Consider the following 26584-nt stretch of genomic DNA (forward strand, 5'->3'; position numbering starts at 1 on the left):
GAGCGCCGCCATCGGCCGCCACTGTGGGCCGGGGTCGGGGCCGGGGCCGGGGCCTTTGGCGGGGCTGCGCCCGGCTGTGGGGCGGCTGAGGGCCCGGCGCCGTGGCCTGTGCTCCAGAGCCCTCACCAGCTCCCTTGCCCTTCTCTGGACACACAGAATGGTGGGAGAAATAAGTTCCGGTCCGAATGAAATAGGCTCAGGCAGAATCCTCTGGGACGCACATTTTTGTTCATGCTCTTGCAAGAGCGGGTGACCTAGCAAGTAGGCACACTTTCCGTTCTTGAAACACCACACTTTTTTATTTCCTAATCCCGGCCCAATTTTTCCCTCCCCTCTTTCCTGTTGGTTGGGTACTCCAGGGTTCATGGTCTGTGCGAGGCGCCTAAAATTCTTCCCGCATGTCCTGCCGCTGTTTGCTTCTCTTTATGCTACACCTAAAGAGATTATCTGACTGGTTGATTTCTTTCCTTTTTGGTAAAAAAATTGCTCAATGTCATTAGCCCTGGTTAAATGTATGACTACCCTTCCAGACGCTAATGCAGTAGGAATCAGTTTGTCCTTTTGTCTGTGTGATAAGAGATGTTCTACAAGCCTTTGCTGGAGCCTCTTTGTCTCAGTCATTCCCTTATCATGTCACCTCTGATGGAAACGGCTTTTCTCCTTCGGGTCAGGCGTGACAGCTTTTGAGAATTTTGAATATCCTTGGGATGCTCAAACCAGCATGTTCCTAGTGTTATGTCTCCTGAATACGTTGCAGGTCTTTTTTAGGGCTAAACGACTATTTAAGACTACCGCCCAGAGATCTGCTCCGAGGCTGGCTAGGTGAGGAGAAATAACTGGCCTCCAGACGGTCCAATGTGAACCAACAGAAGCCGTTTATTAAGCACAGATCATCACCTTTTATACCCTGTGTTGTCGCCGTACACGCGACTCGCTTATTTCTGATTAGCTAGTTACGCTGTCCACGCGCTGTCCATGCAGTTCGTTCACACAGCAGATTGGTTACAAGAATTCGCATAGTAAATTGCTTAGTCATTAGCACAACATGTTTTCTGCCTTCTCAGTTCCCGTTTTTGCCATGTACTAATTCCATCTTCTACCACCTGTTTTGCTCTTACTCTAATCTCTCATAGTAGGGAGGCTGGCTCACATGACCATTTTCTCTCAGACACATTCCTACAATCCCCCCTTTTTCTTCTTGAGCCAGCCAGACCTTATGCATGGCATTTTCTATCATGTCAGTCACTTTGCGGAGAACACACGAGGCTACCATAACCAATAGTAATATAACCAACAATAGCATGAGCCCTTGCTTTAGTAAATCTGATAACCATCCCGTTATACCCCATGAGCTTAACCAATCATCGAAACCTTTTTGACCACTTTTAATTTGGACATGTTATCCTTCAGATCCCGCAACTGCTTATGAATGGATGATGAGTGGTTGGAAAGGTTCATGCAACACATACCTTCAAAATCTTCACATCCATGACCCTGAGCTAACAGCAAATCAATAGCCGCTCGATTTTGCAACGTAGCATGCTGAATGCTATCAGCATCAGTGAGCAAGCTAGATATGATTTCAGTTGCAAGGTTTATCTGTTTACTTGCCCAACACCCTATCTTATTCAACATATTCAATGCCATGGCTGTTCCCAGCGAAGGAAGAATACTTAGCCCTATTCTTTGTCCGAGATTCGGGAACGTTATATGGTCGTCACAGGATGGAGTGAAGGTACGAACTGTTCTCTTGGCTCTGTGTTTACTGTGTGCGCTGCTCACTGTGTCTTTGGCCGTACGCAGGCCTCTGCTCGTAGATCTGCCCCATCTCCCCCTTTTTTGTTTAACACCAGACCATTTATTAACAAGGTGGCCATGACTTGTGCTTCTACTCGTTGTGACGCTCTTAGCAGGTTATATATCATACTAAACACAATTAAAAACAGAATCAAGAAGAACCCTGCTAAGGCAATAAATACCCAGATTCCTAAATTTAGCCCAGAAAGCCAATTTCTTTGGATTTACCCACGAGAAATCCTTTTGTAATATTTCAAATACATTGCGGTTCATTAAGTCTTGAATGTTTAGTATTTGAGCTTTTAGCTGGTCATGTAAAGGACGAATATTGTCTTGCAACGACATGTCAAAAGCACCTTGAAGATGGTGTTTAACCATTTCTCAGCCATGTAGCAACGTATTCCAGGGGAGAGATGTAACACAAAGTCTTTGAGAGTTGTACTCCCAATCACAATACAGAGAAAGACGTGTTTTTAATGCGTTTTGCCGATTCCCTGTCCATATTACTGCTGTTTTATACCTTACTAGCGTTAACTTTACACAACAAGATTGATTACATTCTTGTATACTTGCATTTTGAGCCGAAGCAAACAGACGGATGAGAAGTACAAATCATTACAGAATTGTCTTGCTCACAACTTCTATTTGTTGCAGTATTATCTGTGGTTAGCATGCACCCCGATTTAGGGTGCTTATAATACACCTTCGGTTGTTCAGGCCATTCAACACTTCTTACAAAATGTCGCTCTACTGCTGTGGATGACAAAGAAGACATGTTTAGAAAACTTAAAACATGAGTTGCTTTATACACTCACTCTTGAGGTGTCATACCTACGGGATTCCCCCTTTTTTGTTTAGCAAGCATGGTTTTTAAAGTATGATGCATACGCTCCACAATTGCTTGCCCAGTCGGGGAATGAGGAATACTGGTGACATGTTTAATACCTCGTATCTGTAAAAAAAAAAAGACCTGTACTTTAGCGGACACATAAGCTGGTTCATTATCAGTTTTTATAGTTTTCGGTACTCCCACGACTGCGATGCATTGCAACCAATGTCGAATAACATCACAAGCCTTCTCTCCTGTATGAGCAGTAGCTACAACAAAGTGTGAAAACAAATCAACTGAAACATGTCCAAATTCCATAATGCGCGTAACATCGGATTGCCAAAGTTCATCAGGTGTAAGCCCTCGCGGGTTAACCCCCGCAAAGGATGGCAGAGGAGCCAGCTGCTGACAACCGGCACACGTTCACACAGTATCACGTGCTTCTTGTTGTGTCAAAGAAAATTGCTTCCTCAATGCCTTCGCATGTTGATGAAAAAAAATCATGCGACATTTTAGCTTGCTGCATAATGTTGGGAGTTGTTACCAACAGTGTGATAATCCGCAACTGTGTTTCCCTCAGTTAACGGGCCAAGTAAACAGCTATGAGAGCGTATGTGGACAATAAAATAAGGAAACTGTCTTTTTCATAAAAGCAACAGTAATTGCAGTAAGAGACTAAATAACCATTGGTTCTCTACTTGTTTTATAAATGCTCCTTCAAGTCTTTGAACAAGACCAGTAACACATTGAGATTCTGCCTACATTTAGCAGTTCCTGTTGAAATAAGTCCAAAGCCTTTACTGTGTCCCTGAACCATCTGCAAACACCGAACAGGTGCCATCAAGAGGCTTTGGTGCTAGCAGGATGCGCGGCTGTAAAGGAATTTGTGAAAGTGACTGTAATAGTCTGTGCCAGGGGAAAGAATAATTTATTTGCCCAATATAATGTACTAAGGAGGTTAAGACTTTGTGATAACCAAGGGTCAAGGTCATCCTTTCTGGTGGGGACATGTATGTGGCTTGGATCCATTCCAGAAAGCTGCTGACAGCACAAACGACCCTGGAAAAACAATCGCGGTAACATTTCAATCATCGTAGTTACTGGTTTTGAAAAGGTATGTGGCAAAAATACCCACTCTAGTGCAGTCAGGCTCTTTGCGAGTGCATCATCCCACTGTCCTATCAGGGCATAAAGTTGAAATTCTTGTAGGAAGGTGTTCAATGCGTCTTGCAGCAGTAGTAGACTATATCTTATCTTGCAACATGCTGTAATGCCTTCGGAGCTGTTGGGGTTAATGAACATAGAACTTATGGGGGGGGGCGGGGGCAGACACAGTGCTTCAGGGCATCCCCTGTATCTTCAAAGTGCGCTCATGTCTCTCTCCCCCTCGCTCATGTCTCTCTCCCCGTCTCTGACCCGAGACAGCCCCCTTATATCCTGCACTGGATTGAGTGGAGAAGTACAGGCTCGAGCCGCTGCACGCGTGGCCAGTGCACGCAGCAAGTCCCACCAGACTCTCCTGCACTGGACTGAGTAGAAAAGTACAGGCCAGAGTCGCTGCACGCGTGGCCAGCGTATGCAGCGAGTCTCACCAAACTCATGATCCAGCTTTGCTAACAGCGGCTGTCTGATACGTGACTCCATTGTTGTAATCCCGTCTTAGCTTCTTCTGTGAAGGTCGGGTTCTCATGGATACACACATAGTTTTTAGAGCAACATATTCTACAACTCGTACGAGGGTACGATGCAAAGCGGCATTTACAACTGATCGTATGATGCTTATTAAACACGGCAAACAGCATACTAAACATAACAGACAAATTCCTTCCACACAGGCAATGAGTATAATTTGCTTCAACCAACCCCACCCCCAAGTCCATCCAGCAAAGAGATTTCACCCAGTGGTCTCCACAAGTTGCTGGTTCGGTCGGTGCAGTTCCTGCAACTGGGCATGGATGGATTTGGAGTGGTCACTTAGATTCATACAATACAGTCCTTTAAAATCTTGACAACCGTGTCTGTGAGCTGAAAGCAAAAAATCAGTAGCAGTTCTGTTTTGCAACATCGCATATCGAATACTATCTACATCCAGCAACAACTCAGAAATAGCGGTACTAGTAGCATTGTTAAACTTATCCTTGGCAGCAAGAGAGTCCTTGTTATCACGAATCCTTGGCAGCAAAAGAGTCCTCGTTAGCAAGAGCGCATGCGGACTCCCTGTTCTTGCTGGTACTGTGCTTTGATCTTCTTCCACAACAGGCCAAGATCCTCAAGCAGCTAGATGAGGTGTCTGTGAGTCCATCACAGGCTTATGTCATCCAAACGTTTTTCTTGCCAGCACCCGAGACTGAATAACGATTGGTGTGATATATGTGTTTTCCAGCACCCAGGTGCGAGTCCCTTGAGTGTATTTACAATCCTCCTCGCCGATCTGCCGTTGCTTTCCCATATTCCACCCCCTTGCTCAAGAGACCGCTTCTGCTGGGTTCATTTTAGTCTCACAGGGCATAACACAGAGCAATCTACTAAGGCATGCAATAACATACATGTCGGGGGATGCGGCGGGCCCGTAGACCCTTTGACAGAAGAGATAGAGATTGCAGTGTAGCCGTAAGAAGGCCGCGAGTTGCGTCATATAAGGGCAAAGTAACAAAAAGGAGAAAGAAGAAGATCGCTTCAGAGAACAAGGAGAGTTAGGCTGTGAGGAAGCCAGATTTTGAGCAATGCGAACAGGATTTCAATAACCAATCGTATTGTAGCTACGAGCGCGTGTGCTATGTAACCTAACCAATTGAAAGCGTAGAAAGAACACGTGAACGGAGCGTGAACAAAAGATTAGATATATAAGAAAGCCAAGTTTGTAATAAAGAGAGAGCTTAACTTAACTTTTCAAGGAGAGTCTTGTCGTTTGTCCGTCCCGACTGAAACGACAATTGGTGACCCCGACGTGATACTGAGGAAGAAGACGACTGGAAATAGTCGTGGGGACGGAGCCCAGTGAAGCTGAAGACAGCGGGCAGAGCTGTTGACGGATCCGGATCATATTTCAGAAGACACCTGTAGTAGGTGAGCCACTGGGGACATGGGAGAGAAGTTAACTAAGGAAGAGCAGACTGTACTCTCCACATGGACGCTGCTGTTAAAGCGGCAGGGCGTAATCCTCCCTGAAGTGACCTTGCGAAAAATGCTATTGTGGGGAAAGGAAGAGGGAGGAGAAGTAACGTCGGTTACGGCATTTAGTGTAACGCAATGGACGAACCTAGGGCAGACATTATTTGAGGAAGCTACGCTAATGCGTAGAAAGAACACATGAACAAAAGATTAGATATATAAGAAAGCCAAGTTTGTAATAAAGAGAGAGCTTAACTTAACTCTTCAAGGAGAGTCTTGTCGTTTGTCCGTCCCGACTGATTCACCCAAGAGTACTCAGGGAGCTGGCGAGAGAGCTCACCACGCCTCTCTCCATCATTTATCAACAATCCTGGTCAACAGGGCAGGTACCAGATGACTGGAGGGTGGCTAATGTGACGCCCATCTACAAGAAGGGTCGGAAGGAGGATCCGGGGAACTACGGGCCTGTGAGCCTGACGTCGGTACCAGGGAAGATCGTGGAGAGGATCATCTTGAGTGAGCTCTCACGGCAAGTGCAGGGCAGCCACGGAATCAGGGCCAGCCAGCATGGGTTTAGGAAAGGGAGGTCCTGCTTAACAACCTGATCTCTCTCTATGACCATGTGAGCCGCCTGCTGGATGCGGGGAAGGCTGTGGACGTTGTCTCTCTGGACTTTGGTAAGGCCTTTGACACCGTCCCCCACAGCATTCTCCTGGAGAAGCTGGCGAATCGTGGCATAGACAAGTGCACTCTTTGCTGGGTTAAAAACTGGCTGGATGGCCGTACCCAGAGAGTTGTGATTAGTGGGGTGAAATCCTCTTGGCGGCCGGTCACCAGTGGTGTCCCTCAGGGCTCAGTTTTGGGGCCAGTTTTGTTTAATATCTTTATCAATGATCTGGATGAGCGGATTGTGTGCACCTTCAGTAAGTTCGCAGACGACACCAAGCTAGGTGTGAGTGCTGATCTGCTTGAGGGAAGGAAGGCTCTACAGAGGGCCCTGGACAGGCTGGCTGGCTGGATGGATGGATACACTACTACTGGACTGCACCTTCAGTCCAGTCGTGCTCATGAACTAGCACGGCCACTCTCGAGTCTTTGGTCGCGTTCGGTGAGAAACCAAAAGGACGAGCTACTTCAAAAAGTGCAGTTTATTTAAGCAACAGATAGATAGGTTCTTAGGGCAGCCGGTGATGAATACACTGTCTGCAAAGCACGTGCAAATGAAAGTATTGTTACATCTACAAAACGCGGGACAAAGTTCTAACGATACAGCCTGGCTATACATGTAGAAAAGAGAGTCTCTAGAGAAATTTCTAAGTTTCCCGAGGAAGCCCTCGGTATAATCTAGGTCTTACCCAAAGGTGTCCCTATGGGGGGGAAGAGAGGCTCAGCCCGTCGCCTGCTCCCAGAAGCCAGTGATGGAATTCTTTGCGATGGTGTCTTCCCTGGGTATCCCCCCTCTCTCGGGCTATTTTTCTACTATTTGTTATCTTCGAGGTGGAGTTTGAGTGACTTTAGTCGTACATACTTTTATGATGAGTGGTGTAAATTTTTCTCGCTTCACAGTTAAAGGTCTAGTTTACGAGAAGCTCAGGGCGCAGGCTCAAGAAGGAGCGGTCGCACCTTGGAGGCGGGTAGCCTTCGGGGTGGAGGTGTGTTTTGGTATTATAATGACATTCTAATGAGCAAAGTTCGCACAAAGGACAGCGTTTCATCAAAATTTGGCAAAATGTTGGCTCCGAGTATGGAGCGGGCAGCTAATTGGCAGCTTATCTGTTTCCTGGTATCATCCCATTCCCGTATCCGCTATACATCCTAAGGTAAAGCCGCGGAATAATTGCATCCCGTCCCGTACCTCATGTAGCTTATCAGGGAACCACAGGTGTTGTATTCTTCATGCCAGCTGCGGCTGTTTTGTCCCTCAGAAGCCTCTTGATTTTCTACTTTTCCTTCCTGTGTGAACAATGCTGTACTTTTGTGTTTTTAGCCAATGTAGTATTTATTCCACAGGGGGGCAGCGAGGTCTGTCCCTGTCCCCGTCCCCGTCCCCCACCCCACCCTCTGCCCTCGGCAGGAGGAGAGGAACCAGGTCCTCACCTCCTACCTGTGGGTCCGTCAGGCCTGGCTGGACGCCCACCTCGCCTGGGACAAGGACGCTTACGGCGGCATCGACAGCATCCGCATCCCCAGCAGCTACGTCTGGCGGCCGGCCATCATCATCCTCTACAACGAGTGGGTGCTGCTCGCCCTCCCCCACCCCCCGGCTGCTCCCGGAGCTGGGGGGGCTGAGGCTGGGGCTGGGGGTGTTGCCAACGGGGAGCAGGGGGGTCCTGCTGTGGGGGATGTGGGGAGACGGTCACCTCGACTGGGTGAGAAGGCGGCGGCAGGAGGTGCTGGCATCAGCCTGGTGTGCCACCCACCTGGCAGCTGGGATGTGCCACCCCGGGGGTGACCAGGGGCAGCGAGCCCCCTCTTCCTGGGGGTGACGTGGGGAGGGGACACGGGGTTGGGGACAGTGCTCGGCCCCGGCCCCGCAGACCCTTGCCCCACGTGGGGCTCGGGGCCATCTTGGCCCCACAGCGATCCCTCCCCCAGCGCCAACGACGGCTTTGGCGGCTCGGTGGAGACCAACGTGGTGCTGCGCTCCGACGGGCACATCACGTGGGACTCGCCCGCCATCACCAAGAGCTCCTGCAAGGTGGATGTCTCCTACTTGCCCTTCGACGGGCAGCGGTGCCGCCTCACCTTCGGCTCCTGGACCTACAATGGGAACCAGATCGACCTCCGCAACCGGCTGGACACCGGGGACCTGACGGACTTCGTGGAGAACGTGGAGTGGGAGGCGCTGGGCATGCCGGCTGTAATAAGTAGAATCATGTTTGTTAATCAAATCAGGCTTTCTTAAAGGCTGGTGAAAACTTACACTGTTTCGACTCTTCACATACTTAAATCGCAGGCATCCAGCGTGCTGTCTGGTGCACTTTGATACCTCAAGGCCTAAATCACAGGCATCTGGTGTGTTTTAACACTTCAAAGGGAAGAGCTAAGTTGTGAGATAAGCTGAAAAGAGTCTCCCCAAGGACACTGATAAAGATGAGGAGCCTTCAGCCCCACCACCATCAGGAGGCGGGACAAGACCGACCCCCTAGCAACACGTCGCTCAGACACAGAATATACCAGGATTGACACATATACGGGAACCAGAAGAGTATATAATCAACTACTTTTGGGAAGTGGGTGTGCGCCGTTGGCGGAGCAAAGACTCCCCGGCCGCCCAGCGCTGTTTTGCTTGCTGCCGCTTGCTTAATAAACTAATTTGATTAATTGGACTGGTTCCTGTCAATTATTGGGCCACAATCTATAACAAATTTGGTGCCGTGACTCGGATAGAGGCAATTTGGCTGTAAACCTCACAGGGGGGGCGCCCCGCTGAGTAAACGGCCCCTGTTGGGGGTTTTTACACCCAAAACCTCTACCAACGAACTCGAAATTCGGCAGCAAGCAAATAAAAGCCGGCAATCCCGTAAACTTTGTGCACGAAGACCCGAACGAAGACTCAGGAGTGAGTAAGTATAGGCCGGTGATCCGTTCGGTTGGGGTTGGGTATCCTGGAGTGTGCCTGTGTGAGACGTCCACTTGAGGACGAAGCAAGTGCGGACCCCTTAGTAGTGCGGTTCCCATCTCCCGCGAGGGACTGGGCCAGGAACAGGGGGAAAAGATTGTGTGTGTGTGTGAAGGCACTCCGGAAGATGGGACAGAAGAAAAGCAAGCCTTCTGATCCCATGGGTGGGTCGGTGCCTAAGGTTAGGTTACCCCAGATACCGCCAGACAGTTCGTTAGGATTAATGATTAAATATTGGGATGATTACCCTTCTAGGCAGGGTAAGGATAAAGCAAAAATGATACGTTATTGTATGGAAGTTTGGGGTGGGAAACAAATTAGAAGTGACCACCTGTATTGGCCCGTTTTTGGGTCCTTTGAAGATTGGATATGCCAGGCTTTACATATTTATGTTAATTCTAAGGAACCCTTTAGCCTGGAGGAGAGTGAATATGCACACTTGTGGATAAGGTCAGAGACTAGAGTAAATCTATATCACTTGAGAGAGAAGAAACAGGGGGGTAGGAAAAAACCCAATTTGTAGCTAAATCATGGACGGACATTAGAAAGAAGCTGGAGAAAGTGGAGGATTGGCAGGATAGGGGTTTGGATGAATTGTTAAGGGAAGCCCAGAAAGTGTATGTCCGCAGGGAGGAGGAAATACATAAGAAACAAGCCAGAATGTTGGTAGCTGCAGTCAGAGAAGGGCAAAGGACGTCAACCCCTGGAAAAGGGTTTGAAGCTCGCCAGATAAGACAGGAGACCCAAAAACCTTTAAGAGGGAGAGAATGGGAAACTGTGGTTTGTTTCTATTGTGGAGGAAAAGGGCATGTTAAAAAGGACTGCAGAAAGAGAATGATGGATGAGAAAATGTTCAAAGACTAGGGGTGTCAGGGGCTCTATTTGCTGGGAACCCAAGGAAAAAAAAAACAAAAAAAAAACAACACGAGAGCCCTTGATAAAACTAAAAGGGGGTCCCCAGCAACAAGAAATTGAATTCCTAGTGGACTCGGGAGCAGAAAGATCTACCGTTCAAAAATTGCCCCAAGGATGTAAAATATCCTCGGCGACTATACAGGTTATTGGAGCAAAAGGAGAACCTTTTGGAATACCCGTAATAAAGGATGTGTTTTTTGAAACCCATTCTAAGGTAGGGGTGGGGTCCCTGCTACTCATGCCTGAAGCAGACTATAATTTATTGGGCCGAGATTTGATGATTGAATTAGGAATTGGCTTAGAAGTAAAAAATGAAACACTAAAAAAAATTAAACTGTGTCCCTTACGAGTAATAGATGAAGAGAAAATAAATCCTGAAGTCTGGTACACCCCGGAAACAGTAGGTAAGTTAGATATTGAACCCTTTTCAGTAACAATAAGGAACCCAGAAATACCAGTCAGAATAAAACAATACCCCCTTCCTAGAGAAGGGAGGCTAGGTTTGAAACCTGAGATCCAAAGATTACTTGAAAAGGGGTTGCTAGAACCCTGTATGTCTCCTTTTAATACTCCCATCCTGCCTGTAAATAAAAAAAACAAAAAAAACCAAACAAACAAAAAAAAAAAGCCGGATGGAAAATATAGGTTAGTACATGACTTATGAGAAATTAACCAGAGAACAATAGCTAGATTCCCGGTGGTGGCGAATCCACACACCCTCCTGAGTCAAACAGGGCCCGATAATCAATGGTATAGTGTAATAGATCTGAAGGATGCATTCTGGGCATGCCCTCTCAAAGAAGATTGCCGAGATTACTTTGCTTTTGAATGGGAAGACCCAGATAACCATCGGAAACAATTACGGCGGACGGTATTGCCCCAAGGCTTTACCGAATCTCCGAACTTGTTCGGACAAGCCTTAGAACAAATCCTGAAGGGGTATGAGTTAAGCGAAGGAGTCACACTGGTCCAATATGTGGATGATTTGCTCCTAGCTGGTGATAGCGAAGAAAAAGTGAGGCAGGAAAGTATTAAGTTACTAAATTTTTTGAGTTTACAAGGATTGAAGGTATCAAAATCAAAACTACAATTTGTTGAGAAAGAAGTAAAATATCTGGGACACAGACTAAGCAAGGGAACTAAGAAATTAGACCCCGAAAGGGTGAATGGCATATTGTCATTACCGGCTCCTAGAACTAAAAGACAGGTTAGGCAATTATTAGGTCTCTTTGGCTATTGCAGGCAATGGATTGAGAACTATAGCAAAAAGGTGAAGTTCCTCTATACCAAATTAACTAAGGATGGATTATTGAAATGGTCGGAGGATGATGATAAACAATTAGAAACACTAAAAACTGATTTAGTAAATGCCCCAGTCTTGAGCCTGCCAGATGTAAAGAAACCATTTTATCTATTTATCAATGTTGATGAAGGGACCGCATTTGGGGTATTAGCACAAGAATGGGCAGGAAGAAAGAAACCTGTGGGATACTTATCTAAACTCCTGGACCCTGTAAGTAGGGGTTGGCCTACCTGCCTTCAAGTGGTAGTAGCCGCAGCCCTTTTGGTAGAGGAAGCCCATAAAATTACCTTTGGAGGAGAATTGAGGGTATTCTCACCTCACAACATCAGGGGAATTTTGCAACAAAAAGCTGACAAATGGATAACAGATGCCCCGGCTCCTAAAATATAAAGGCATCCTAATTTCCTCTCCCAAACTGGAACTCCAGGTAACAAGCGTGCAGAATCCAGCACAGTTTTTGTATGGGGAGCCGAGTGACAAAATAAGTCATGATTGTCTTTACAACATTGAGGAGCAAACAAAAATCAGACCAGATTTAGATGAGGAAGAACTTGGAGAAGGAGAAAAGCTATTTGTAGATGGATCATCCCGGGTAGTTGAAGGAAAGAGAAAATCAGGATTTGCAATCATTGATGGGAAAACATTTAGTGTAATAGAATCAGGACCTCTGAGTCCTAGTTGGTCTGCACAGGCTTGTGAACTATGTGCTGTATTAAGAGCCTTGCAACTTTTAAAAGGTAAAATTGGAACCACATATACGGATTCAAAATATGCCTTTGGCGTAGTGCATACTTTTGGAAAAATTTGGGAAGAAAGGGGTTTAATAAATTCTCAAGGAAAAGGATTAATACACCAGGAATTAATAATCCAGGTCTTACAAGCATTACGAGGACCAGCGGGAATAGCCGTAGTACATTTAAAAGGACACCAAAAAGGATTAAGCCCATTAGTCAGAGGAAACAATCTTGCTGATCAAGAAGCAAAAAGAGCAGCATTAATGGTGATCCAGACTAAAAGAACTCGGGAGGACTGTATAACTTGTGGAAAGGAATCAGACGAATTCCCATGTTATGAGTGTTGGAAGGATTTTGGAATCGATGCAGTCCCTTGCAGATGTCTAATTTATGATGAGTGTGACAACCCCAAGTATAGCCATTGCCATCTACACGGAAAAATTCACTCAATCCTGAGTTTTACAGTGCAGGAAAAAGATAAGCTGACTCAGATGGGAATCAGGGAGACAGAAAAAGGAAAGTGGAAACTCCCGGATGGCCGGGAAGTTCTCCCCAAACCTCTGGCTTTGAAAATCATGCAAAAATTCCATGAGAACACCCATTGGGGAACTCAGGCGTTAGTGGGTCAGTTTGCCACAAAGTATGTGTGCATTGGTATATACAATATAGCAAAGAGAATAGTTAGCGAATGTATGACATGCAAAAGGGTCAATAAACATCAGTTACGGGGAAAAAGCCCTGGGGGGAAGGGAACTGGCTCACAGACCATTTGCTAAAATCCAGCTAGACTTCACTGAACTTCCAAAGGTGGGACGATATAAATACTTATTAGTAATCATAGACCACCTAACCCATTTTGTGGAAGCTTTCCCGACAGCTAGAGCCACCGCTCAAACCGTAGTGAAGACTTTGCTGGAAAATATAATCCCTAGGTATGGATCCATTGAGGTAATAGACTCTGATAGGGGCTCCCATTTTGTTTCAAAAATAGCAAGGGAAGCTCTCTCCTCTTTGGGGACAAAATGGGAATATCATACTCCCTGGCATCCACAAAGCTCGGGAAAGGTAGAAAGAGTAAATGGGGAAATAAAGAAACAGCTCACAAAATTGATGTTAGAAACTAAGATGTCATGGGTGAAGTGCCTCCCCTTAGCACTACTGAATATAAGAACACAGCCCCAAACTGATGTAGGAATTTCCCCCTTTGAAATGTTATATGGGATGCCATACGATTTAGAAATTCCGCAGGACCACCCCCAACTTGAAAATTCACAAATTAGACCTTATATAATTCAACTCATGGCTAGGAGAGTAAAGCTGCGGAATAAGGGCTTAGTAGTACAGAGACCCCCCTTGGATGTAGCCATGCATAACATAAAGCCAGGAGACAAGGGGACCCCTCGAGGCTGAGAGACACCGTACCTTTGCATACCTGTGACATTTAAGATACATACGGGAAACCGACGCCATGACCTTTGTATCCCACCCAAACCCCGCGTGCGGTAAATAGCGGAGCATTTCCTGCCGATACATCTGGCCTTACGGAATATCTCACCCCCCTGCATTTACTGATCCGTCCTCAATAAAATAACGACTCCATCAGCTCTGGCTGAGTGACCTCTGGCTCTTCTCCTGCGACAGCGACGGCGGCTGGTCCACGCTCACCCTGCCCGACAGCCTGTGCCGGGGGGGGCTGGGCCCCTCGTCCCCATCCCTGCCCCACACCCCACAGAGTGGCTGTCGGAGGCCTCGGGGCTCATGCCATCTTGTCACCGGTGGAGGGGACCGATCAGCTGGTGGGGAGGGGGAGAGTGGCCAAACCCGGGGGGACACCCGTGGGTGATGGGGGAACTGGGGGATGAGAGCCGGAGGCGCTGGGGCAGCCGGAACAGGGTGCGGGGGACACGGAGTGCCCTCGGGCTGGCTGGGATGGCGCACAGACGCTGGCAGCAGGGATGGCCGTAGCGAGGGGAGCGTGGGGGGCCAGCAGCACCGCCCCCGGCTGAGTGCAGGGACCCGGCTGGGGGCACATGGCGAGGGGAAGGAGCCGCTGTCCCCACGGGGAGCCCCGGGGCGAGGAGGGAGCCCGGCCAGGGCAGCCCCAGGGGCCGAGGAGGAAGGCAAAGGGGCCAGGCAGCATGGAAAGCGCAGGGCAGCGGGGACAGGGGTCCCACCGAGACCCCAGCCCTGTGCCGACTCCGCTCAGGGGTGTAAGAAAGGCAGGTGTTGCTTTTGCAGAGGAGAAAAGCCGTTTCCATCAGAGGTGACACGATAAGGGAATGACTGAGACAAAGAGGCTCCAGCAAAGGCTTGTAGAACATCTCTTATCACACAGACAAAAGGACAAACTGATTCCTACTGCATTAGCGTCTGGAAGGGTAGTCATACATTTAACCAGGGCTAATGACATTGAGCAATTTTTTTGTTACCAAAAAGGAAGGAAATATACTAGTCAGATAATCTCTTTAGGTGTAGCATAAAGAGAAGCAAACAGCGGCAGGACATGCGGGAAGAATTTTAGGCGCCTCGCACAGACCGTGAACCCTGGAGTACCCAACCAACGGGAAAGAGGGGAGGGAAAAATTGGGCCGGGATTAGGAAATAAAAAGGTGTGGTGTTTCAAGAACGGAAAGTGTGCCTACTTGCTAGGTCACCCGCTCTTGCAAGAGCGTGAATAAAAATGTGCCTCCCAGAGGATTCTGCCTGAGCCTATTTCATTCGGACCGGAACTTATTTCTCACAATTTGGGGGCTCGTCCGGGAGCAGAAGTCATCTTTTTGGGAGTCCGTGTTGCCGAAGGATGGGAAGACGCGTCCCGTTGATTTCAACGGTCTCGTGGATCGTCGGCAGGGATTCCGGGAGGAATCGACTAAGATCTCGAGACCCAGTTGTGCAGCAGACTCTGTGAACCACAGGGGGAAAAGGGATAGGTGCAGTCGGCACAGAGAGTACGAGCAGGCAAGTCCGTGCACGGACCAAGGTAAGAAAAATCGGACCGTTAAAGTATTGCCTTGATGGTCGGGACATTCTAAGGGACTTGTGTGTGAGTGACTGAGACGTACTGCGGTACGAAGCGAGTGTGGAGTCGGGATCCGCGGTTCTGTAGTCCCGTGAGGGGCGCAGCCGGAGAAGGACGAAGCGAAAGGAAGGGGTGTAAGAAAAGTCTCTGTTCAGAATGGGAAATAAGGATTCTAGGCCTAGGGATGAAGAAGGGGATACTAAGAAAGACCCCGGGAACATTCCCCCAGACAGTCCTTTAGGGGAGAATGCTGAGGTTTCGGAATGATTCTTCTTGTACAAGGGATAAAGATAAAAAGAAAATGATTTGTTTTGTTCGGACCGCATCCCGGAGGGGCCGGGGGCGGCCAGGGGGGCCGTGGACATCCTGGGAAGGGTCTCAGGGGTGTCCTAGGGGTCCTGTGTCTGTCTTAGAGGATCCCAGAGGTGTCCCAGGTGGGACACGTTTGCATTTGCATTTGAATTTGTTTGGACCAAAGAACCCATAAGACCTCCTAGTGTATTTTGGCCCAAATTTGGATCTGATGAAGACTGGGTCTGTCAGACTTTAAACATGTATGTGAATAATAAGGACTAATAAGGAAGTCGAAGAAGGTGAATATGCTTTTTGCTGGGTCAAGATGAATAGATTCAGGAACGCCCAAATCCATTTTATATGTTCGCAGCCCAGACTGTAATAAGTAACTAAAGGTGATTTGCTGATCGAACAAGTTAAGCAAGAGGAACGAACCCATTGTGGCAGTCTTGAGAACTCCCTGTTTAACCAGAAGAGACATGTCCACGTTATCTTGCTACATCAACATGGGAACTCCTGTTTGACAAAAAGCTTAACCACAATGTTATCAGAATGTATTGTTTTAAGCTGATTCTGTGACCAACATTTTATCTAAACTACCTCAAGCAAGAAGCTACAGAGGGGCGTACCGAAGATGTCGAAACCGACCTCCGTGAAGATAAAAAGAGCTGCTCAGCTTGCTTGAATTTGCGAGCCTTTGGTGGAGCTGCGACTCCCCGGCCGCCCAGCGCTGCTTTTGCCTTCCTACCTCAATAAATATTTATTGAATCTAAGTTGGACTCGATTTATTTTAAATTCAACTATAACAAATTTGGTGCCGTGACTCGGATCCAGACAGCTGACTCGGAATTCAACTCTGGGAGGGCGCCCCATCTTCGGATGGTCCCAGAGGAGATTCCGACTTAGCTCACCTGGATTTTCCGAACTGAGATAGGAAAGCAAAAAGAAAAGAGAAAGGAGATACTGCAGTTCCCCGTAATTTTTGTGCACGAAGATCCGGACGAAGACTCGGGAGTGAGTAAGTATATTGCGGTTCCGTTCGGTCGGGGATTGGGTACCCGGGTGCGAGTGACTGAGACGTCCACTGGGCTTAGTAGCCCACCGGACAAAGTGAGTGTGGACCTCCTAATAGTGCGGTTCCCATTGTCCGCGAGGGCGTGGGCCACGAACGGAGGGAAGTGAGTGAATTTTGAGTGAAAGAAGGCACTTTCGGAAGATGGGACAGAAGAAAAGTAGGACTTCTGGTTCCATGCAGGAGATACGGGGTGGGGGTGGGCTCCCCGATATACCCCAAGATAGCCCGTTAGGCCTAATGATTAGATATTGGGATAGTTCCCCTTCTCGAAAAGGGAAGTCCAAGGAGAAATTGGTCTATTATTGTATGGAGGTATGGGGAAGAAAACAGATAAGAAAAGATTTATATTGGCCAATTCATGGATCCTTAGAGGTTTGGATATGCCAACAATTAAACATATATGTTAACAACAAACGATCATTTAATAAGGAGGAGAGTGAATACGCCTTTTTATGGATCCTGGGCACGGCTCAGGCTGCTAATTTGTTTCCATTAAAAGAAAAGAAAAATGATAGAAAGAAAAGGTGGGATGTAGACGAACCTCCAGCGTCTCCCCCACCCTATGTCCCCCCTCCGCAAGGTCCTGAGCAAGGTCCTAATCGAAGAATAACTAGAAGTCAAACTAGAGAAAGGAGGGAGGAAAACTTGTTGTATCCCTTAAGGGAGACTGCTATGGGGGGACCACAACCCGGAGTTGGATTTGTATCTGTACCCCTCAGCTCCGGGGATGTGAGGGAATTTAAGAAAGAAATGGGACACTTGTTAGAGGACCCATCAGGGGTAGCAGAACGTTTTGATCAATTCCTCGGGCCTAACATTTATACTTGGGACGAGATGGAGTCTATTTTAAAGATCTTGTTCACAAACGAAGAACGAGGAATGATCAGAACGGCAGGCATGAGGCATTGGGATCAGAGGCATCAGCATGGTCCCGCCGGAGATGTAAAATGGCCCTTACAGTGGCCCAATTGGGACAATCAAGACCCCGCACATAGAAATAACATGATTGATCTCCGGGATATGATAATTCAGGGGATTAGAGATTCTGTACCCAGAGGGCAAAATATTAATAAGGCCTTTAATGAACAACAAAAGAAAGATGAAACCCCCACCGAATGGCTGGAAAGATTGAGAAAAAGTTTACAGCTATATTCTGGGTTAGACCCCGATAGCCAAGGGGGTCAAGCCCTGCTGAAAACTCAATTTGTAGCTAAAATCTTGGACAGATACAAGGGAAAAGTTAGAGAAAGTAGAAGACTGGCAGGGAAGGGGGTTAGATGAATTATTACGAGAAGCTCAGAAGGTGTATGTGAGAAGGGAAGAAGAAAATCAGAAGAAACAAGCCAGAATCCTGATGGCAGCTGTAAGGGAAGGACAAAATCAGGGCAGGAGAGGAGAAAGTCCCCGGGAGGGCCCAGTAGAACCGAGAAGAAGAAGATTTAGTTCGCAGGACATAGAATGTTTTTATTGTCGCAAGAAGGGACATCTACAGAGAAATTGTCGGAAAAGAATGCAGGATGAGATTTTTAAGGAAGATTAGGGGGGTCAGGGGCTCTATTTGCTGGGGACCCCTAAGGTTACCGAGCCCTTGATAAAATTGAAATTGGGTCCTCAGCATGAAGTATTCGAGTTCCTTGTGGACTCGGGTGCCGAAAGATCAACAGTCCAAAAGTTACCATCTGGATGTGTTGAATCAAAGGATAAACTCCAAGTAATTGGTGCAAAGGGGGAACCTTTTAAGGTGCCCCTGATAAGGAATGTAACAATAGAAGCCCCAAATAAATATGGAGTGGGAACATTTTTATTGGTCCCAGAAGCTGAGTATAACCTCTTGGGACGAGACCTGATGGTGGAATTAGGAATCAATTTGGAAGTAGAGCAAGAGAAATTAAAAGTAAGATTATGCTTATTAACTGCAGAAGATGAAGCCAAGATTAATCCAGAAACTTGGTATAGCCCAGGGTCGGTGGGAAAATTAAATATCAAACCGATCACAGTCTCCATAAGAGACCCAGACCAGCCAATTAGGATAAAACAGTATCCCATCTCTAGAGAGGGGAGAGAAGGGTTGCAGCCAGTAATTGAGAGACTTTTGGCCCAAGGGCTTTTGGAACCCTGTATGTCTCCCCACAATACTCCCATATTGCCCGTAAAGAAGCTGGATGGGTCCTATCGTTTAGTACAAGATCTGAGAGCCGTAAATGAACGAACCATTACCCGGTTCCCTGTGGTGGCTAACCCGCACACTATACTTAATCAGTTAAGTCCAGATTATAAATGGTATAGTGTTATAGATTTAAAAGATGCTTTTTGGGCTTGTTCCTTAGAAGGAAAATGTAGGGACTATTTTGCTTTCGAGTGGGAGAACCCCAAGACCCATAGAAAACAACAATTACGGTGGACCGTTTTGCCCCAGGGATTTACAGAGTCTCCGAACTTGTTTGGACAAGCTCTGGAACAGTTACTGGAATCTTATGAATTAAGTCAGGGACTAATTCTAATACAATACGTGGATGATTTATTGATCGCTGGAAGAACTCAAGAAGGAGTCAGAAATGAAAGCATCAAATTATTGAACTTTTTAGGCCTCAAGGGATTAAAGGTTTCTAAGTCCAAATTACAGTTTACTGAAGAAGAGGTAAAATATTTGGGGCATTGGCTCATAAAGGGACACAAGAAATTAGATCCCGAAAGAGTAAAAGGAATTTTGTCTCTAACAGCGCCCACTAATAAAAGACAGATAAGACAGTTATTGGGATTATTAGGGTTTTGTCGACAGTGGATAGAAAATTACAGCAGTAAAGTAAAATTCTTGTACGAAAAATTAACTAAAAACGGGTTGGTAAAATGGTCCCCTGAAGATGAGAATCGTTGGGAAAATATAAAAAGAGATCTGGTAGAAGCACCTGTCCTCAGTTTACCCGATATCCGTAAACCCTTTCAACTCTTTATCAATGTAGATAACGGGACAGCTTATGGGGTTCTGACCCAAGGATGGGCAGGGCAGAGAAAGCCTGTAGGATATTATTCTAAAATACTGGATCCTGTAAGCCGCGGGTGGCCCACCTGCTTGCAAGCAATAGTGGCCACTGCATTAGTAGAAGAAGAAGTTGGAAAAGTCACCTTAGGAGGTGAACTAAAAGTATACACCCCCCATAACATTCGAGGAGTATTGCAACAACGGGCTGATAAGTGGCTTACAGATAGTCGACTGCTAAAATATGAGGGAATTTTAATTAACTCCCCTCGACTAGAAATGGAAACCACTTCTATTCAGAATCCTGCCCAATTTTTATACGGAGAACCTAAAGAAGATTTGACACATGACTGCCTCCAACTAATAAATTTGCAGACTAAAATAAGGGAGGACTTAGAAGACGATGAATTAGACGAAGGAGAAAAATTATTTGTGGACGGCTCCTCACGAGTGGTTGAAGGACAACGGAAATCAGGTTATGCTATTGTGGATGGGTATACTTTTAAGATAAAAGAATCGGGACCATTAAGTAAAGCCTGGTCCGCACAAGCGTGTGAGTTATATGCTATGCTAAGGGCATTAAAGCTCTTAGAAAATAAAGTTGGAACTATTTATACAGATTCAAAGTATACCTTTGGGGTGGTACATACTTTTGGAAAAATTTGGGAAGAGAGAGGCTTAATTAACACCCAGGGAAAAGGATTAGTCCATGAAAAGCTAATCTTAGAAGTTTTAAAGGCATTAAGAGGTCCACTAAAGATAGCCATAGTCCATGTAAAAGGACATCAGAAGGGACTAACCCATACTGTAAGAGGAAACAATCTAGCCGACGCGGAGGCAAAATGGGCTGCATTATTAATGGTTCAGACCTTGAGAGAGGAACCTGAAAGGCTAAAATTAGATAAAACTTTCACTCTCCAAGAATTGGAGAAGCTAAAACAAATTGGAGCAAAAAGAGATGGTGATAAATGGCTGCTACCAGACGGCAGGGAAATTCTTCCAAAAGGATTAGCTCGGGGAATACTGAATAAATTACACCATAAAACTCATTGGGGAATTCAAGCTTTAGTGGATCAGTTTGAGACAAACTATGCCTGTGTCGGAATATACGATCTAGCTAAAAGGATTTTAGAGGGATGTTTCACCTGTCACAAAGTGAATAAACGACAACTTAGGGAAAAGGTTCAAGGAGGTCGTGAATTGGCTAAAAGACCCTTTGAGAAAATACAGGTGGATTTTACCGAATTGCCAAAGGTGGGGAGATATCAGTATTTATTGGTCTTGGTTGATCACCTTACGCACTTTGTAGAAGCCTTTCCAGTGGTAAGAGCTACTGCAAAGACAGTTATTAAGATTCTCTTGGAAGAAATTATTCCAAGATATGGGACTGTTATGGTAATTGACTCAGACCGAGGTCCACATTTCACATCCAAAGTAATTAAAGAGACAACTGAATTGTTTGGTACAAAATGGGAATACCATACTCCCTGGCACCCACAGAATTCTGGGAAAGTAGAAAGAATGAATGGGGAGATAAAGAAACACCTAACCAAACTTATGGTGGAAACAAAAATGAATTGGGTTAAATGTTTCCCATTGGCTTTGCTTTACATTAGAACTCAGCCAAGAACAGATACTGGTATATCCCCCTTTGAAATGTTGTATGGAATGCCTTATGACTTTGGGTTATTAGTGGAACACCCAAAAGTCGAGGATAAACTTTTAACACAATATATTTTAGAACTTACAAAAAGAAGACAGGAACTAAGAAAGAAGGGCTTGGTAGTACAAAGACCTCCCTTGGACATTTCCATACATCGAATCCAGCCCGGAGACCAGGTACTAATCAAAACCTGGAAAGAAACCTCCCTAACACCCCGTTGGGAAGGACCCTTTGTTGTTTTACTTACCACAGATACAGCTGTACGGACAGCAGAAAAAGGATGGACTCACGCTAGTAGAATTAAGGGACCTATCTTCCCAGAGAAGTGGACTGTGACGTCGGAACCAGGAGATCTTCGAATAAAGATAAGGAAAAGCGAGACCGGTAAATGAACCACTCCAGAAGGGAAGTAAGAGATAGTTTATATCGATGGTTCCAAATACCACCAGGAAATACTCTACGAAAGGTATATTTTGCACCTTGGAGTGAAGAAAGGATACCGGACCAAACGGGGGCGGGGGGGTGGATTATACAAACTAACAGGAACTCCCCAGGTTTTTCCATTTTGTTGCGAAACAGAGACGGAGATACCCGAATCGCCCAGAATAGGAGATCTCTGGGGAATACCCTGCTTAAAACACCCTACTTCCGGACATTTATGTTGGGTTGTTTGCCGATGTCTAAATTGTAATAGAGATTGGTCCTGTGTTTCATTTAAGAGACAACCCTACTGTATGAAATGTCGCAATGATTTGATACGTGCCAGGGGACCAGAGGATCCAGTGGAAATTCGTAAATTATTTTGTGGGTGGGAACTGTCAGTACCTGAACTTTGGGAAGTACATGAAACAGACTGGTATAGAGTTTTAAGACAGTGTGCTATAAGATTCACCTGGAAACGGGCACAACAACCACATAGGTGGAAATAGATTTGAGAGATAACTAACTCTTTAGACCTTGGAAATTATTGACAGGATAACAGTAAAATTCCCCTGAAGACTATCTGCTGCTGCCGAGAAGATCTTGATATCCCGTTGCTCTCTGCAAAGGAGTAGACGAGGAAGGCAGAGAGGTACTAAACAGTGGGGAAATGAAAGCTGGCATCCTATTAATGGTATTGATTACCATGACTTTAGAAAATGAATCTTAGTTTAATCAGTCACCATGGCTGACTACCTTAATTTCTACTTTGGCGGGACCCCTCATGATGTTGCTATTGGCTCTGACTTTTGGACCCTGTGTCATTAATAAATTTGTAACCTTTGTTGAAAGCAGGTTAGAAAAAGTGCAGCTAATGGTGATGAAGCAATCAGAACTGGAAATGAAAATTATACCGAACGAAAATCCTGAATTAGATGCAGCTTGTGAGGTATTGTCTAGGTTTGATCAGCAAATCACTTATAAATAAAAGAAGGGGGGGATTGTAATAAGTAACTAAAGGTGATATGCTGATCGAACAAGTTAAGCAAGAGGAACGAACCCATTGTGGCAGTCTTGAGAACTCCCTGTTTAACCAGAAGAGACATGTCCACGTTATCTTGCTACATCAACATGGGAACTCCTGTTTGACAAAAAGCTTAACCACAATGTTATCAGAATGTATTGTTTTAAGCTGATTCTGTGACCAACATTTTATCTAAACTACCTCAAGCAAGAAGCTACAGAGGGGCGTACCGAAGATGTCGAAACCGACCTCCGTGAAGATAAAAAGAGGTGCTCAGCTTGCTTGAATTTGCGAGCCTTTGGTGGAGCTGCGACTCCCCGGCCGCCCAGCGCTGCTTTTGCCTTCCTACCTCAATAAATATTTATTGAATCTAAGTTGGACTCGATTTATTTTAAATTCAACTATAACAAGACCGTCGGTGATGTTTCAATCGACAAAGAAATTGAATCCCCGAAGTGGGACCCCTTAGGCTGTTACTTGGGGGCGAGGGAGAGGGGTGAATAACAGGGGACGAGGACTGCCCCGACCGCTCCTACCAGCAGCTCGAGGTTCACCGGTAGGGTGTTATCATTGTGGGATTTACAGAATCCCCTAATTCGCTTGGCGAGTGTTAGAACAAGTGCTTGAACAATCCAGCCCTCCATCGGGAGTAGCCCTGCTTCAGTATGTGGATGATTATTGGTATCTGGGGAGGAAGAAGGCAGGGTAAAAGAAGCCACGAATGAGTTACTGAACTTTTTGGGACAGTAAGGTTTGAGGGTCTCAAAAAAAAAATAAAAAAAATTGCAATAGGTGGAAACAGAAGTGAAGTACTTGGGAGATGTAGTCAGTGAAGGGAGTCGAAAAAATAAATCCTATAAATCCTGAGAGGATCAAAGGAATAGTAGACTTACCTCTGCCAAAGACCAAGAGGGAACTGAGAAAATTTTGGGGGCTGACTGGGTACTGTAGACTGTGGATAGAGGAGTATGCTCAAAAGACTAAAGGACTATATTCCAAACTGTTAGCTGAAGATCCGAATGTATTGGTTTGGACAGAAGAAGAGGAGGATTTAGTGTAAGATTGAAAACAGAGCCTAATCAGAGCTCCAGTTTTAGCCTTATCTTCTTTGAAGAAATCTTTTCAACTCTTTGTAACTGTAGACAAAGGGGCTGCGTTAGGAACTCAAGAGTGGGGGGGGATAAGCGGCAGCCAGTGGCCTGTTCATCTAAACTCTTAGATCTGGTCTCCTGAGGGTGGCCAGGGGAATGATAGAAGTTAGCACCCCTCACCAAGTAAAAATCATTTTAGCCCAAACCACGGGAAAACGGCTAACCAATTCAAGAATACTGAAGTATGAAGGAATTTTAATTGAAAAGGATGATTTGATTTTAACTACCCGCCCTTGCCTTAACCCAGTGAGCTTTTTGTGAAAAAAATAGAGGCAAAGGATGAAGAACTTACACACGAATGCATAGATGGAATTGAGTACCAGACTAGGACACGATCTGACTTAAGGGAGGAACCCCTATCTGGGGGTCTTCATTTGTTCGTAGACGGTCCTTCAAGAGGGATAGAAGGAAAGAGGTGTAATGGCTATGCGGTGGTGCATGGAGTGAGTCAACTGTGGAATGTGGATAATGAGGTGAAGTGTCTGTGCTCAAAGAGCAATTAAGACTGGCTTTGCTCTCTCTTGTGCAACCCAGGGGAGTGAAGGCTTGTCTGGCTATCACAGGCTACATAAATGACCGGGTAGTCTTGGGGAGCCAGGACAGCCCTGCTTTTCATCAGCAGAGACAGTAAAATCAAGACAACAGAGACCTCGTGTAGCTCTTTGTTTCCTTGAGAGGCTGCCATGTCTGGCAATTGACCTTTGCCTCCTTACCTGTGAAATGCATATTAAAGTTGACGCCCCTGTATATGCTAATGAAGCTTTTAGAGATCATGCTAAACATATATGACTACAGCACTCGTCTCTCCACCCCAATCATACTACACGTCACCTAGGGGAGGGAAACCTTGTAAGTCTGGGGATAAAAGGATGGAGAAAATGACTGTTACATTGGGAGAGAAGAAACTTGATACGTGACGGACCAGTCGACGGGCTGTGTTCTCTCCCTCCGCCCCAGGCAGGGACGCCTTTCTGGGTAAGCGCTGCGCCTTTCACCCTCTGGTGAATGTTACCCCGGGTTGCTGTACTATCATTATTTTTGCTAGCAATGTTAACCTGAAGTAATTAGCGCTATTGTAGTCAGAGAATTTATCAACGGCAATCTCAAGTCTGTTCTGTCGCTCTCAATAAAACAACTAATTTCGATTATTTGTGAATCTGATTCAGTGAAAGTCCTGTGGTGGGACTCTGATAGTAAATCAGTGAAAGTCCGGGACTCTGACAGACAAATACACCAACAAGTAAAAGCATCTGAAAAATTCCCTAGTGCATGGTCCGCTCAAATATGTGAGATGTATACCTTAAAGCAGGCACTTAAATTAACTGGAGAAAGGAGAAGGAACAATATACACAGACTCTCGCTATGCCTTTGGGGTAGTGCATACCTTTGGTAAAATTTGGGAAGAACGAGGACTAATAAACAGCAAAGGGAAAGAACTTTTACACAAAGAACTTACACAGCAGGTGTTAGCTAATATATTAATACCAAGTGAAATAGCAGCTTTACATGTTAAAGGTCACCAGAGAGACAATTCAATCACCGCAAGGGGAAACAGATTAGCGGACAAGGTGGCAAAAGAGGCAGCCTTGGGGCAGGAGAAGCAATGACAGAAGCAGGGGCAGTGGAGAAAGGTGGTAAATGGATTCTGCCTGACGGAAGGGAAATGGTCAACAAACAATGAGAGAAACAGTGACAGTGTTACAACAGGGAAGCCATTGGGGAACGCATGCAACGTGCGAATAGTTTTGTGGAAGTACAGGTGCTTTGGCATATACACAATAGCCAAACAAATTTGTGAGGGATGTGCTATTTGTAAGAAAGTAAACAAGAAAGCCTTGAGAAAGCAATCTTCGGGAGGAGGAGAGCCCGGCTTGAGACCATTCCAAAGTATACAGGTAGACTTCAGTGAACTACCACCAACAGGCAGGCGAAAAGATCTTTTAGTCCTAGTGGACCGTCTGACTGGATGGGTGGAAGCCTACCCCTTGGTGTCAGCTACTGCAGCAGGGGTAATTAAGATAATACTCGAACAGATTATTCCCAGATACGGGTTAGTGGAGAATAGAAACTCAGATCGGGGCAGTCATTTTATCTAAAATCCTTCAAGGAATTCTGGAAAGTTTAGGGATGGTGTGGGAATTTCATATCCCCTAGCATCCCCCGTCATCAGGAAAAGTTGAGGATGAACCAGACCATTAAGAGACAATTCAGTAAGAGACAATTGTCGAAATTACCACGGACTAAATGTTTGCCCATAGCATTGTTGAGGATCCAGACTTCTAGAAAAGATACAGGTCTCTCGCCCTGTGAGACGCTTTTTGGACTACCTTATATGGGTAACAGAGAAGACTTGCCCACTTTTGAAACTAAAGATATGTTTCTTAAGAACCGTACACTGGGGTTGTCGTCTTCTTTCTCTCGCCTCAGAAATAAAGGATTTCTTGCTCAAACTCCGCCGTTGGAATTTGTCGTCCATCCGTATAAACCAGGGGACTGGGTACTAGTCAAATCCTGGACGGAGAGTAAGCTACAACCGGAGTGGGAAGGACCATTCCAAGTCCTCCTCACTACTGAAACCGCAGTAAGGACAGCAGAAAAAGGATGGGCTCACTACGCTCAGCAAAAAGGAGCAGTTGAACCCCCGCCAACA

The 26584-nt window shown here is 46.0% G+C and overlaps 1 protein-coding gene across 1 annotated transcript; it reads left to right on the forward strand.

Annotated features, from left to right (window-relative positions):
* The first annotated feature begins 231 nt into the window (after positions 1–231).
* Positions 232–11197, forward strand: LOC134512552 (neuronal acetylcholine receptor subunit alpha-10-like). Its single transcript, XM_063328025.1, has 4 exons — positions 232–249; positions 7818–7969; positions 8333–8597; positions 11075–11197. Exons 1-4 carry the CDS (start codon positions 232–234, stop codon positions 11195–11197), a joined length of 558 nt encoding a protein of 185 aa, XP_063184095.1.
* The last annotated feature ends 15387 nt before the right edge of the window (positions 11198–26584 follow it).

This window comes from Chroicocephalus ridibundus, chromosome 1 (assembly GCF_963924245.1).
Source record: "Chroicocephalus ridibundus chromosome 1, bChrRid1.1, whole genome shotgun sequence".
In the NCBI taxonomy this organism is placed as follows: domain Eukaryota; kingdom Metazoa; phylum Chordata; class Aves; order Charadriiformes; family Laridae; genus Chroicocephalus; species Chroicocephalus ridibundus.